The sequence below is a fragment of the Ctenopharyngodon idella genome, chromosome 18, assembly GCF_019924925.1.
Source record: "Ctenopharyngodon idella isolate HZGC_01 chromosome 18, HZGC01, whole genome shotgun sequence".
NCBI classification, from domain to species: domain Eukaryota; kingdom Metazoa; phylum Chordata; class Actinopteri; order Cypriniformes; family Xenocyprididae; genus Ctenopharyngodon; species Ctenopharyngodon idella.
The window spans coordinates 1,722,969-1,737,398 of record NC_067237.1 but is presented as its reverse complement, the minus strand read 5'-3'; the positions used below and the strand labels follow the sequence as shown (position 1 = coordinate 1,737,398).

Genomic DNA, 14,430 nt, shown 5'->3' with positions numbered 1-14,430 from the left:
TGAGTTTTGCAGTTTTACTCTAAGGTTATATACTCTTAGAAAGGATGCGTTAAAACTGTCTCAAACTGTTAAAATCTAATGGCCTGCAGCAGAATACAGCGTTTTTAGTCGTTTTCACGGATTCGTATGAATGGGGATTGTTTTGACAATGATGTCATCTGTACGCGGAAAACTCAAAGGAAAAACTTCTCCATTTTAACCATATCATAGTTGTGTAAACGTACCCTAAGACCATTCAACAATGACAATGAGATAATTAAGTGATTAATCAGTTGTGAATGGTGCAACATGACAAAAGCGTTAAAATCAGTGATTCTATCTACACTGGATTCTTACACATCAATGTGTGAGTTTTGGGACAACACTTGGGCCCGGTTTCACAGACAGGGCTTAGACTAAGCCAGGATTAGGCCTTAGTTCAATTAGGGTATTTAAGTAACTTTTATAAACGTATCCTAGAAAAAAATATTACTGGTATGCATCTTGAGACAAAACAATGACACTGACATATTTTAAGAAATGTCAGTGCAAGTTGCTTTCAGTTAAAACAGCTCAAACATGCATTTTAGTCTAGGACTAGCTTAAGTCTTGTCTGTGAAACCGGGGGTTGTTGTATTATTTCTGTCAGGAAGGTTAACAAGAGGTGTAATCAAGACCAGACCCTCCAAGATAAGGACCATTCAACAGTGAAGTTAATGAGACAAATAAGTGATTAATCAAGTGATGATTGGCATTAGTGATGAACACCTGCTGTTAACAAGCAGAATCACTGTAGAAAAGAGGAACGAGATAAATGAGAAGAGACCAGCAGAAATAAAACAACTACATCAAACCTACAGCATGTCTACACCAGTTGTTAATGGTGCAACGTGACAAAAGCAATAAATCAGTGATTCTGTACACTGGATTCTTACACATCAGTGTGTGAGTTTTGGGACAATGCTTGTTGTGTTAATTTTGACACATTCATGGAGTTAATGGTTTTAACGGTGCATACGTCAGGAAGTTTATCTGCTGTTAACAAGCAGAATCACTGTAGAAAAGAGAAACAACAAGAACAGGGAAAAAAAAGAGAAACACAAGAACTGCAACTGACTTCCAGCCACAGCCTTAGATGAAATCAACTGAAGATAACTTGAGACATTAAATCTCTCAAGATCTCCGCAGAGGAGGATTAAACAACTCCATAAATCCTTCTGTAGATGTTTGACAGAAACAAAGTCAATCTGGTTAGTAATAAGTGAAGCTGGCAATGCTGCTTGTGGAGCTGCTTGTAATCCTCCTCTGCTGAGATCTTGAGAGATTTAATGTCTCAAGTTATCTGTAGTTGATTTCATCAAAGGCTGTGGCTGGAAGTCGGTTGTTGTGTTTCTACTCATCTTTTCTTTTTCCCTCAGCTTGTTAACAGCAAGTGTTCATCACTAATGCACAATCATTATACTCAATCATTAATTACCTCATTAACAACAGTCTTGAATGGTCATGGAGGACTGGTCTTCACTGCACCTCTGAGGTTAACACAAAGATGTGTAAATGCAAAATATTAACACATTATGGGTGTTCTTAGCTACACAGATTGTGTTGGATGCTGTGAATGAATACACAGGTTGTTACGTTTAAAAAATACACGTAACTGTGTAGAACAGCTGAATTCTTCCAACAGTTTTATTTAATACTGGCACAAAATATGTAAACTAGAGTGCTACATGTGTATTTTTCTGCACATTCATTCTAAGAGTGTACAAACTTCAGTAGTCTATTTAACATTTATTAGGTTATTGAATTGGGTAAATGTCTAACTTAAGTATAAAATATACCCTGTATTTTCAATAATTGAATGTATTTCTTCCCAAAATGATTTTATAAGCAGGCAAGCCCCAGAAAGTATACTAATGGTCATTATTATTGTTCCACATTATCTCCAGCGATATTCTTGATTTGTTACTTGATTTTGTTTGGCTTTCACTGGATGATATAAAAAAGTGAAGAGCCTACTTTTCCCAACAGAATTCCTTATTCCTTGTCAGAATGGAATATATTTAGATGTGAATTGTTTGTATGCGTTGATGAAGATGTTTATCGGAGATAAATAGTCATTTATCCCTCTTTTGAATTCTGTATCATAGTAATGTGTAACTTGTAGGAATGTGTAAAGGCCAATTTCCCGCTGCATCTCATGCACAGTTGTTGTCTGCGTGCAACTAGATCTTTATGTCCGCGTGGACAACAGCACATGTGCGAGTTATTTGAACGCTTGGAAAGAACGGTCCACTAGATAGTGCGCACAAAAATGACCTCACGCAGACTGTCCGTGAGCCTGAGGGGAACGCCGGAACACGGTTAGTATACTTCCGGTTTCTCCAAACAGTATTTGTTCACTTGTTTCGTTTTTCAAACTTATTTTATTTATTTATTTACTTTTTGTACTGACTTGAAACCAGTGACAGACAGTACATCACGACAATCATTTAGGCCTCAATGAATCCGCAGTCCTGTAGAACTTTAGAAACAGCAGGTATAAGATCTTTGGCATAGTCCCACAGATGATCATCTCTTATAAGGTTTGTGTTTTGGGGGTATATAAAGTTTTTCGAGTGGTACATGCGAGCGATGGAGTTGCTCACCCTTACTGTGGTGGATCCAGGATTCACAGTTTCCAGCAGGCCATGTACAGTAGCCTTCAGAACTAGCCGAGGACTTACTATAACCTTGTAATTGTTGAAAGCACTGGGGTTAATGGGTATTCGCTCTATATAATTTAAAATATTCCATCCTGGTACATTTTTCCATTTGTCTTGCTTGTACTCCATATGAGGTTTTGCGTTGAAAGAGAATACATTATTCTCAAACTCAAAGCCCACAGTAGTGCCATATATCCTCTCAAGCTCAGGCAACAGCTCCGTCCAGGTTTTCACCTTGAGAGGCAGAATGAGCTCGTCTATGTCATGTAGAGCTACATAGTGACTTTGGTACATGTAACGATAAATACAGTCGTTAAGTGCAGGAATTTGCCCATAGTAATGCAGTTGACCTGAAGATAAATCTTTCCTCCAGCCACTAGACACATTGATGTGCTTTTTAATGGTCCATGGGATGATCTCCACAAAACCTCTTTTCACATAGTAGTCCAGAACCTTCTGTATGTCTGAATCACAGTTGGTTTTATATATCGCCACCCTTTGAGCACCAAGCAGTCTGAACATCTCCATCGACTCGACTAAATTCAACACATTCTTGTAGTCATACATGACAGAGATGCAGATTGTAAATTTAAATGGGAAGACTGCTGGAACGTCTCTGTTTCTAACAGGCTGGAAGGATGTTATGCTCTCTGAGATCTCTCTGGCTGTTATTGCAACATGCGTCGGTATCGAACATGGGCTACTGATGTGACACGTGATGGTAGCAGTGCCGTACTCAAAACCAAAGTGGTCAGAATGAATTATGTATTCCGCTGGTGAGGTCACGTTCCTCCCTTCACAGCACATCACACACCTGTATTTCACCTGCTCTTGACGGAGAACGATGGCAGTCGTCTTTATCTGTTTCTCCCTGAAGCGATAATCCATATAAGAGCCAATCACATATGTGTGAAAGTTCCCGACTTTAATCATAGGACTGTCCTTCACTTGAACACCACACGCTTTTGGAGCCGGAGGACTGGTGGATGTGTGGTCGACGTGTGGTGTTTGGACGGATGGTAAATGTGTGCTTGGAGGAGGATTTGGCAGGTCAGTGTCTTTGCTCTCGTTTTTTTGTAAGATAGGTTTGACATTAGGTGCTTTGGCATTAAATGTTTTAAAGTAATCTTGCATATAAATGAAGATGATGAAGACAACCAAAAATAAAATGGCAAAAAAATAAAAGATCTTAGGTGCACAAATCCTCTTGTTAGAAGCATTTGCTTCGGATTCACTCTTCAGTCGGTTATATTTCACATCACATTTCCCTAGAGAAAAGAAAGAAAACACATTTTATGGTTGTCTCTAATAAATCTTTTAGCTTTAATGGACAAATGCACTTGTGGTTGGGATGTGAACTCTGGTCTCCTGCACATCCACAACACAAGAAGTCAGACTCAAAGAAACACATTTTTGCAGCTTGATTTACTTTTATAAAATGAGCTGAAGCAACACAATTGGTGAACATTTTGTCACAATTTAATTTTATTGAATTCAATCCACTTTCATAAGTAACATAGTCCATCTGTGTTGGGACTTCATTAATAATTTTTCTTGCATTAACTAAAACTGAGCAGTGCATTTGCATAAGATTGAACTGGGAGAGTAAATGTTGAAATTGGCTGTTATTTTATGTGTTTTTGAGCGAAGAGAAAGACCTGTTAGTGTTTATTGTTCAGTTATGATACATGCTCCAAACCACTGATTCAAAACAAAAGATTCGTAAAGCTTTGAAGCTTCATGAAGCAGTGTTTTGAAATCGCCCATCAGTAGATATTGTTGAATAAAGTCGTTATTTTGTTTATTCTCGTCTCTTCATTAAGGTTGAACCACTGTAGTCACATGAACTGTTTTAAATACAGTATGTCTTTAGTAACTTACTGGGCATTTCAAAGTGTAAATTATACTGTATTGCTGGCAATGGAGGCCTCACTGAGCCATCAGATTTTATCAAAAATATCTTAATTTGTGTTCCGAAGATGAACGAAGGTCTTACGGGTGTGGAACAACATGAGAGTGACTAATTAATGACAGAATTTTCATTTTTGGGTGAAATAACCCTTTAAAAATAATAATAATAATAATAATAATAATAAAAATTCTGCCCTTATAATCTTCAATCAAAAACATTAAATTCCCCTCCCTCTGGCAGCATCTCATCTCTTCTCTTCTTTGTTCTTGTTCCAGAAGCGCTTCACTCAGATAAACGTCATGAAATGAAGGAAAATTTACAACCTGTTTAGGACAATTACAAAGTGTTCAGATCCCTGTGTTAACTGTATAGAGAACAATGACTTGAGTTTGAAGAAATGTGTCAAATCGATTGAGAAAAACTGTAAAAGTCCAATCTTAATTTTTAGCACCCATCCCTACTTCTTGTCTTGATTTTCTTGCCTTATTCTGTATCGTTTCCTTTAAAAATATATATTTATATTAAAATTATATTACTGTAATATAAAAGTACGTGAGTTTCTGCATCACTTTTAAATGTTCTCTGTACTTTTGTTTACAGTTTGTGCCAAATCACGACTGTGAGAAGCAAGCGTACAGCCACACACAGTCACACAAGTGCAGAGACACACACTTCCGTTTGAAACTGAGAGAGATGGAGAGAATGACAGAAAGGAAACATAGTGTGGAGTGGTGCTACTTTTAAATTGTAGAAAAAAAACACAGCAAGGTGCCAAGATACATCTCTTAAGAGCACTAAAGAAATGTGAGAATGCAGGAAAATACTTAGAAAGTGTTCTTTACTCAAAAAAATGACTACATTTTTCATGTAAGCGTATATGAAAAGGAGTTTGGAGGTTTCTAAACTTTGCTGTCAGGAAGCCTTAATAGTTGAACGTGTAGAAAGTTGAAGTGCAAGAAAGTGCATGTTTTATGTTGTTAGTATGTTATTTTATTCATATTTATATAGTAATAAATTATTTTATTTGTTATATAATCACAATATTTCTATTTTATTATTTAATCAGCCCGCACACTTTAACAATGAGGGAAACCAACAATTGCGAGATAACGGCAAATGTTTTGGTCACGTTGTGATCTTTCTCAATGCCAAAAAAGCCTCATTGTTAGAGTGTGTGGGCTTTTTTGTGATGTTTTGAGGTGCGGTGAGTCCCTGGATATTCTTCAATTGTTATTTAACCACAATATTTATTGGTACAAACATTTTTATTTAATTGTGCTCAAAGTTGCTTTTGTGATTTGTTGTTAATGGCCAGTGTATATATATATATATATATATATATATACACATTTTTGTTGTTGTTGTTGTTTTAGGAGACATTTCTCAATACTTAAAGGGTTAGTTCACCCAAAAATGAAAATTCTGTCATTAATTACTCACCCTTGTGCTGTTTTACACCCATAAGACCTTCGTTGATCTTCGGAACACAAATTGAGATATTTTTGTTTAAATCTGATGGCTCAGTGAGGCCTACATAGGGAGCAATGACATTTCCTCTCTCAAGATCCATAAAGGTCCTAAAAACATATTTAAATCAGTTCATGTGAGTACAGTGGTTCAATATTAATATTATAAAGCGACGAGAATATTTTTGGTGTGCCAAAAAAACTGCTTCAGGAAGATTCGGAGCGTAATGATTCAGCGTGTCGAATCATGATTCGGATCGCGTGTCAAACCGCCAAACTGCTGAAATCATGTGACTTTGGCGCGCCGTACTGCAGATTCGACACGCTGATTCATAACGCTCCGAAGCTTCATGAAGCAGTGTTTTGAAATCGGCCATCACTAAATAAGTCGTTATTTTGTTTTTTTCCGGCGCACCAAAAATATTCTTGTCGCTTTCTAATATTAATATTGAACCACTGTACTCACATGAACTGATTTAAATATGTTTTTAGTACCTTTATGGATCTTGAGAGAGGAAATGTCATTGCTCCCTATGTAGGCCTCACTGAGCCATCGGATTTCAACAAAAATATCTTAATTTGTGTTCCGAAGATGAACGAAGGTCTTATGGGTGTGGAACGGCATGAGCATGAGTAATAAATGACAGAATTTTCATTTTTGGGTGAACTAACCCTTTAAGTCACTTTTTAAAACTCTTCACACAGTTCTCCTAACCAACTTTCAGCTTGGCACAGGAGTTAATTTCACATTCGCAAGCACTAAATCTACAAAAACATCTCACTCATGTCTCAGATCAAGTCATTCTTCCAGAACAATAGCAAAGGTTGTCAACCAACAAACACACTCCACACTAACCATATACTGGGGACTGATAACAGCAGGCTGTCATTTATGCTTATAATTTATATCAGTCTGTGTAAGGCCTCTCCTTCCCCTTCAGACAATCAAGAACACTTGTAATCTCCTCTCTTCAGCACAACGGTCATGGCCACCACCACCAAAAAACAAACAACCAAAACAAAAAAAACCTAACAAGACTAAGTTTAACACACACACACACACACACTAGCTAATCTAATTAAAATCTAATTGTTGATTGTTTGTTCATGTTAGTTAACAGTTCGTTATGTATTAGTAAATGTTGAAATTACTATTGACTAAGACTAATACATGCTGTAGAATTATTGTTAGTTCATATTAACCAACTGATGTTAATAAATTAAACCTTACTGTAAAACCAACAAGCCATTTTTAGTGTAGCAAAGTGCAAATTACTGCGTGAAATACGCGTTTTAAAAAATACAGGCCCAGATACAGTACATGATTCTTACAGTGTATTCATTATTTAACTTTTAAAATGCCAAATTACTAAACATTTTGTTTAGATTACTTCTTTTACTATGAGATGTTTTATTATCAATACAAGAAAATGTCGCTGAACTTTCACCCAGTTCAACCAAACTCAACACTGTAAGCCCTTTGAAATTATAAAACGGTAAGTGTGTGTGAGCCGTCTTTAAAAAAGAAAATAAAAAGGAATATACTTTGGCTATATTAGGCCTATATTATGATTGTGCGACACGCACGCGCGTATCTAACGGTCCACCTCCCTGCGCCTCCTTCAGCGATCTCTTTTTAAAGAAACATTTAGAAATGCGTTAGTTTAGTTACATGACACTTTCACTGCCACCATAATGCCATAATGTTTTTTTTGTTTTTGTTTTTGTTTTTTTTTTAAATCCTGCAAGCCACTGACATTGATATTTATTCATGAATCGGTTTTAAAACAACAAGCAAATAAACTTCAAAAAAAAAAAAAACAGCTGAAAGTGAAAGTAAATTCGGAAGCTACTTGATAATATGCTATGTAGAATATAATAGCCTACAACAAGACATTAAAGGCTAAAAGGGAAATGTTAGACAAAATATAAGAAGAGAAAAGTTTAGCCTACCTTTCGAAAACATCGCGACAGAATTGATGAGCATTCATCAAAAAGCACGTTCATAATCCTTTAAGCTCTTCAGATATGACTGGCTGAAACAGATGCATTTCACCTAAAATGTCCGGTACGAGTTTAACGGGCCATGATAAGTTCCCATTTTCTTCTTTTACCTAACTATGGCCGGTTTCTACAATTCGTGGAAATGTCGCTCCATTTTGTCTGATGTTGCTTTGATCAGTTATGAGGTGGGTTGTGCCATATAAGTCAACGACTTAACTGTTTGTCAGAGAAAAAAAAGAAAGAAAAAAAGACACGTCAGGACTATGCTCCCTGTCCTCATCTAACCTATACGTAAGAATTTGCTGATTTTAACTTTAATTATTTTTTTAAGTGTCTTAAGTTTTTCCCCCCTCTGTGCTTATGCATTTTTTTGTGCAAAATAAATAGGCTACTGATTAGGCCTTCTTTATTTTGATATACGATATACTTTTCAGAAAACTGATCGTTATTCAGTGCGTTTTCATATTTGGGGTCAAATTGAAATAAATAAATAAATAAAGCAAATGTCATTGAAAATGCATTGCATTTACTCAGGTCTTATAGTCTCTGAGAAACATAAGAAAAATATAATTTTTCATGGAGGACTTTGAAGAATGTTAATAAATGTAAATCAAATGTAGGCCTACAACTACATACTCTTTTGTTGTTGTTGTTCAAAATTAACAAGTCAAGTCGAGTCAATACATCGCCAGTCCTTCTTCCAAACGTGTTTTTGTCTTACCCTGATTCACTATAGTAAGCCTGTCATAAGTGTTTATATTTTAGACCGGGCGGGATGGTTTTCGCGGGAAATTGTGTATATACGTCACTCGCCCGTGCGTGTCTCATCATATCTGTAAATAGAGAAAAGTTGCTCCGGTTGCTCTGATGCATGTCTGTTGTGGGTGTGGCATAGGTTAGTTGTCACAACGTGCGAGAAAGGTTGACATGGAGCCGCTAATCTCCTGTTTTTAAGCAAATGCTGAACAAAGGAGAGTCTGCTGGCAAAAAGAGAACTCGACGGAGCTCGTGATAAAACCAGAATCAACATTGGCTTGGCTTTTCGGAGATGGCGAGAACTGAGGGATTCAAAATGTTTTAAAAGCGATGTGGAGATGATGCTGTTTCTGTTACTCAACTGGTGTGTAAGGTATTTTGTTTAAAGCTGCAGTCCGTAACTTTTTTTGGTTAAAAATTATCCTAAATCAATTTTTGAGCATATACATAAGTGTTTAAAACTATCTCCTTACCTTAGCTCGATTCACAACGGTAAGCTTGTAATAACGTTTTCTAATAAGAGTGGTACTGGTGGGTTTCCGCGGGAAATTCGAGCATGCTGCCGTTCATCTTTGCGTCATTACGTCACGTCTGTTTACATGAAGAAGGAGTCCCAGCTAGTAGCTATATCATGTGAGGATGCTGCAGGTGACGGATCATTTATAGCCTTTCTCACAGCAGCTGCAATAATTAAACTTATCGTTTTGATGGCGGATTGTAATCCAGAAAGGTCCAAATGACAATCATCAGAGACAACTGGAGATTCACCCATAGTCAAAAGCAAAAGGCTTCAGACTGCGGAGTGGCTACAGAAATTGAAATCTACAGGTAACACTAATACACACTGAATACACATAGTCACGCAATGCGCAATCGCTCGCTCTTTCTCTCTCTCTCTCTCTCAGTAATAATGTACAAAATACAGTAAGTTTCAATGGAGGGACTCAACATTCCTTTGATATAGTTCTAAAGTGACGTTTTAGAATTAGTAATGGAGGTTTGGTCAAACTGTCAACTTGAGATTTGAATCAGTGGCAGCAGGAAGTAGTTCTGTACAAAAGAGGGTTTTAAAGACACTCCGTTGTTATTTCTTATTTGTTTACACACTCGTGCCGTCGAACTGTTGTATAAACACAATATCACATTTGTAGCCGTTCGATATGGCTGTATATCAGCACGCTGTGATTACTTACGGCTGAATCACAGCCGTGTTGATATACAGTCATATCGCACGGCTACGAGTGTGAAATTGCTCGTATATATATATATATATATACTTCCCGTATTTTTCCTCTGTTAGAGCTGTGTACAAAAATACACCAACCATGTGGCCTTGTGTGTGCATGTTTGTGTGTGTGTGTGTGTGTGTGTGATATTAAAATGCAATGGGTACTAAGATCACAGTAAATTACAACACAGGTATTTGACAGTCATAGACCAGATGCCACAGTTGTGTCTAAACTTGTGTTTGGGTTAAGTATGAGATGGGAGGCATATTTGAGTATAATATGTTGCAAAAGTGTTGTGTTTTAGCATGGATTTCAACATAAGTTTCTTATAAAATGTAATCTGATCTTCAACTAGGTGACAATAACAGACAGTCTGCTTAAACAAATAATACACAAACATTAATACATTTTCATGTTTTTGTTGAACATACCATGTAAAGATTCACAGTGCAATAAAGAAAAAACCCAAGACATACAGTAATTTCTGAGACATGCTAGCATCTCTGTTAGTGTGTATATGGTATGTAAAACACAAAATAAGAACATGATTCATGACGGGAGGAAGTCAACGGCGCATGTATGAGGTTTGCGTATTCCACAGAGATTCTGGCAAATTTTCTGTAAAAGATTGAAACCAGTACTGTATCAGTCTAAAGTTTGGAATAATTAAGAATTTTTTTAATGTTTTTTTTAATGGAAGTCTCTTATGATCACCTGCAAAATGGGCAAGCGTAAGGATTTAAGTGAGTTTGACAAGGGCCAAATTGTGATGGCTAGACGACTGGGTCAGAGCATCTCCAAAACTGCAGCTCTTGTGGGGTGTTCCCGGTCTGCAGTGGTCAGTATCAATCTAAAGTGGTCCAAGGAAGGAACAGTGGTGAACCAGTGACAGGGTCATGGGCGGCCAAGATCACTGATGCACGTGGAGAGCGAAGGCTGGCCCGTGTGGTCCGATCCAACGGACGAGCTACTGTAGCTCAAATTGCTGAAGAAGTTAATGCTGGTTCTGATAGAAAGGTGTCAGAATACACAGTGGATCAGTTTGTTGCATATGGGGCTGCATAGCAATGGAAGAAGGAGGCCTGGTCTGATGAATCACGTTTTCTTTTACATCACGTGGATGGCCGGGTGCGTGTGCGTCGCTCACCTGGGGAACACATGGCACCAGGATGCACTATGGGAAGAAGGCAAGCTGGCGGAGGCAGTGTGATGCTTTGGGCAATGTTCTGCTGGGAAACCTTGGGTCCTGCCATCCATGTGGACGTACCAACTACCTAAGCATTGTTGCAGACCATGTACACCCTTTCATATATATATATATATATATATATATAAGCACACCAACATCAGGGCCAGGACAGCTTGCAATCATGAATGGAAAAATTTCTTCCCAATTTTATCAGGAAATCTTGCATGAGAGTGAAACATTTCTCCACCAATTGAGACTGAGATGAAAACACAACTTCATATGTGGTCCTAGTCCAAGTCTTGACCTCAACTGACTGGGACGCTTTGGCAGGAGAGCGATTAACACCAGACATTCCGGGAATATTGCTGAACTGAAACAGGCCTCTTGGCTGAGCAGGTACATTGGCGATGGAAATGTTTGGTCAAACCAGGTACTTTTTTCCACCCTGGTCTGTGAATGTTTTCGTGGTGGATTCAGTGACGACACAAAAACATCTTTGAGTGCTGTTTGTTTCAACAGACTGCATTTGTGGTTGTGACATACTTTATGTAGAAATTAGATTATTTAATTAACTTAGATTAATCAATGTATATTAGTTTGGCAGTAACAACACAGACATACTGTATTAAAGAAAAGCAGGAGCAGTTCAGTAACAACATATTCCTTAGAACAGTTTTGGGTATGTCGTTTTGGTAAGTGTTAGCTAAGATTATCAGGTATCTGTCAGATGAACGTGCTTTTCTCAGGCTTTCTCTTCTCATTTATAAAAACATGAAGTTCATTAATCATTGTTTTTGTGTAAGATGTCCTCTCTGGAATGCTTTGGGTGTTTAGCCTGGAACATTTTTTCAGGTATTTTGGCTCTTCCAACCACTCTAATGATTGAGGCAGGTCAGATCCAAGTTTCCTGCTGTGCAATGACCTTGGAAGTCTTATTAATCAGACGCTCATAAGGATATTACACTGAGTGTCATTGTACTGATTCATAGGGAGGAAACTATGAAGAAAAAAGAGGGCATATTACTACACCAGAGATTCTGTGGGAGGAGACAGAAACTTTACTGTCAGTTTTATTGAAAAAAATATCATGTAATGTCATATAATGGCCCTGATGTAACTGAATCGTTTTGGAGATGTGGACAGTCATAATTTCTCTTATAAAAGTGATTCCCCAAATAATTATAGCTCACTCTTAAATGTATACAAATATATTTATATCAAAATATAGAATATTTCATGTAACCCTATTTATTATGAGAGTTTACAGCGAGGCACATCCTCAACTGGCCTCATTCACACAGAACGATCTCTTCTCTTCCTGCCGCTCCACATACACTTGAAGACTTGAAAAACCCACACAAAAACAAAACACTCCACACCCCTTCCTTCCTCTTTTTTTTTTTTTTTTTTTTTTTTGCATAGCAACTGATGGTATGGGGTTTGCTGCTACAGATGTGTTCTCTGTGTGTTTTCTAAATGAGGCTTCTGATTCACCATTCTGGCTTCCACCTAAAGTATTATGTTTAGTTAGTGATGACATATAATAACTACAATAACTAGTCATAATTAGTAAAATATATTTGCCTCATCCCATCAACATTTTAAGTCTGCATTCTTGAAAGTGTCTGTAAGTGCAAAGAGCTAAAGTTATGGAGGTGAACATGTCTGAGCTCGTCTACTGTGGAATGAAATCATTGTCTTCTGATTCGTATCCTCACTGTGTTTTGCTTCTTTGAGTTTAGTCTATTTACCCGAGTTTAACCTCTGTGTTTTTGGATGCTTTCTTATTAGCTGATTGATCAGTCATTATCTTGTGTATTTATGTTACCCTTTGGTTCAGTTTTTAGAGTGTCTTTTTGCTCCTGACTGTATTCCCGAGTGCCTTAGTCTTTGGATTACTAGATCCTCACCTTAACTCCCCATCCTTGGCAACCAGCTATGACACACTATTGCATATAAGCAACAACTGCTGACACAACGGCGACTGAAAGTAAACCGTTAACTGCTGTAGCCAAAGAACGCAAAAATCACTAAGCAGCAATAAAGAGGACAACGTAACGGATCATTTAATCATTTGACAAAGTACAAAAAAAAAAAAAAAAAAGCAAGAGACTTGCTTTTGGCAGTTCAAATTATAATCAAGTACTTTACATGTGCTTTGGTATGTTAGTCAACACATCGGGATAAGTGTACTTCTTTTAAGCGTGACAAAAGATTATTAAAGCAGTGATTTAAAAATGTACTTTAAAGTAAAACTTTTAATTTGACATGATTACTAACTGCACTTTTAAAAGTGTATTTAAGTGTGTTAAGAAACTGTAATGAAAGTCGTCTTTAAGTGCATTTTATTTCATTAATATTTTATCATATGCTGGTAGAGCTTTTTAAAAATATACTTTTAAGGTTTTAAGTACACTACAGGTACACCGTAAAAATAGAATCTACTAAATAAAACTGTGGTAACTTTTTGCACTCAATTATTAGTTTGGGTAAATTTCACCCTCATGTGTTGAATAAACACTAGATTTAAGAGCTATGACACACTAAAGAAATGACCTAACAGTTGTCAATACATTGCACAACTGATTAAAGATTAGTTGTACAGATTGTGAACTTTTGACTGTTCTTGTAAGCTAATAGAGCTGCTGTAGTTTGCATAGCAAATGTTTGCAATGAAAAAGTAATATGTTACTCACTTCACTGAAGTTAGTACAGCTGTACTGTGGCTGTACAACTCAAAAACATAAAATAACACTTAATTTCAATATTTACTCTCCTGATCCAGCCCTATGCATAGCCCAGTTTCAGTTAATGCTACAAAAGTGATTTAGGTAGATTCAACTTCAGGTCAAAATGAAGCTCTACACTCAAAACCATTCACTCTTGCTGAAAAACCAAACTTTGCCCTCAGACATCACACATAAGCCCTCAAAACCACATACACTACAACATAGTCTTTCACACTGGTGCAATAAATTCAAAACAACATTTCCAAAACTGGTAAGTTATGTTGCTTGTGGTCTGGGTCAGGCCAGAGAATCTCATCCACATCACGATTGGCCCTAGCCAGGCAGCGGGGGTAAAATCCTCTACATGACTTCCTGATCCACCCCTGGCACGCATATGTCTAGGCATGCTTCTTCCATGGCCTAGAGGAGGTGAACACTGATAGAAGGTTCTCGGTTATACACTT

The 14,430-nt window shown here is 37.2% G+C and overlaps 1 protein-coding gene across 14 annotated transcripts in view; it reads right to left on the bottom strand.

Annotated features, from left to right (window-relative positions):
* Window positions 1–1,647: 1,647 nt before the first annotated feature.
* Window positions 1,648–14,430, bottom strand: part of si:zfos-464b6.2 (beta-1,4-galactosyltransferase galt-1) — a 78,230-nt gene continuing 65,447 nt past the window's right edge. For 5 of the 14 annotated variants that reach the window (XM_051869629.1, XM_051869639.1, XM_051869627.1 and 2 more), the window contains one exon: window positions 1,648–3,134. In XM_051869629.1, coding sequence (XP_051725589.1) covers window positions 2,469–3,134 — 666 coding nt within the window. In that variant the 3' untranslated portion in view covers window positions 1,648–2,468. The other 9 variants (XM_051869638.1, XM_051869633.1, XM_051869632.1 and 6 more) reach the window with 7 other exon arrangements.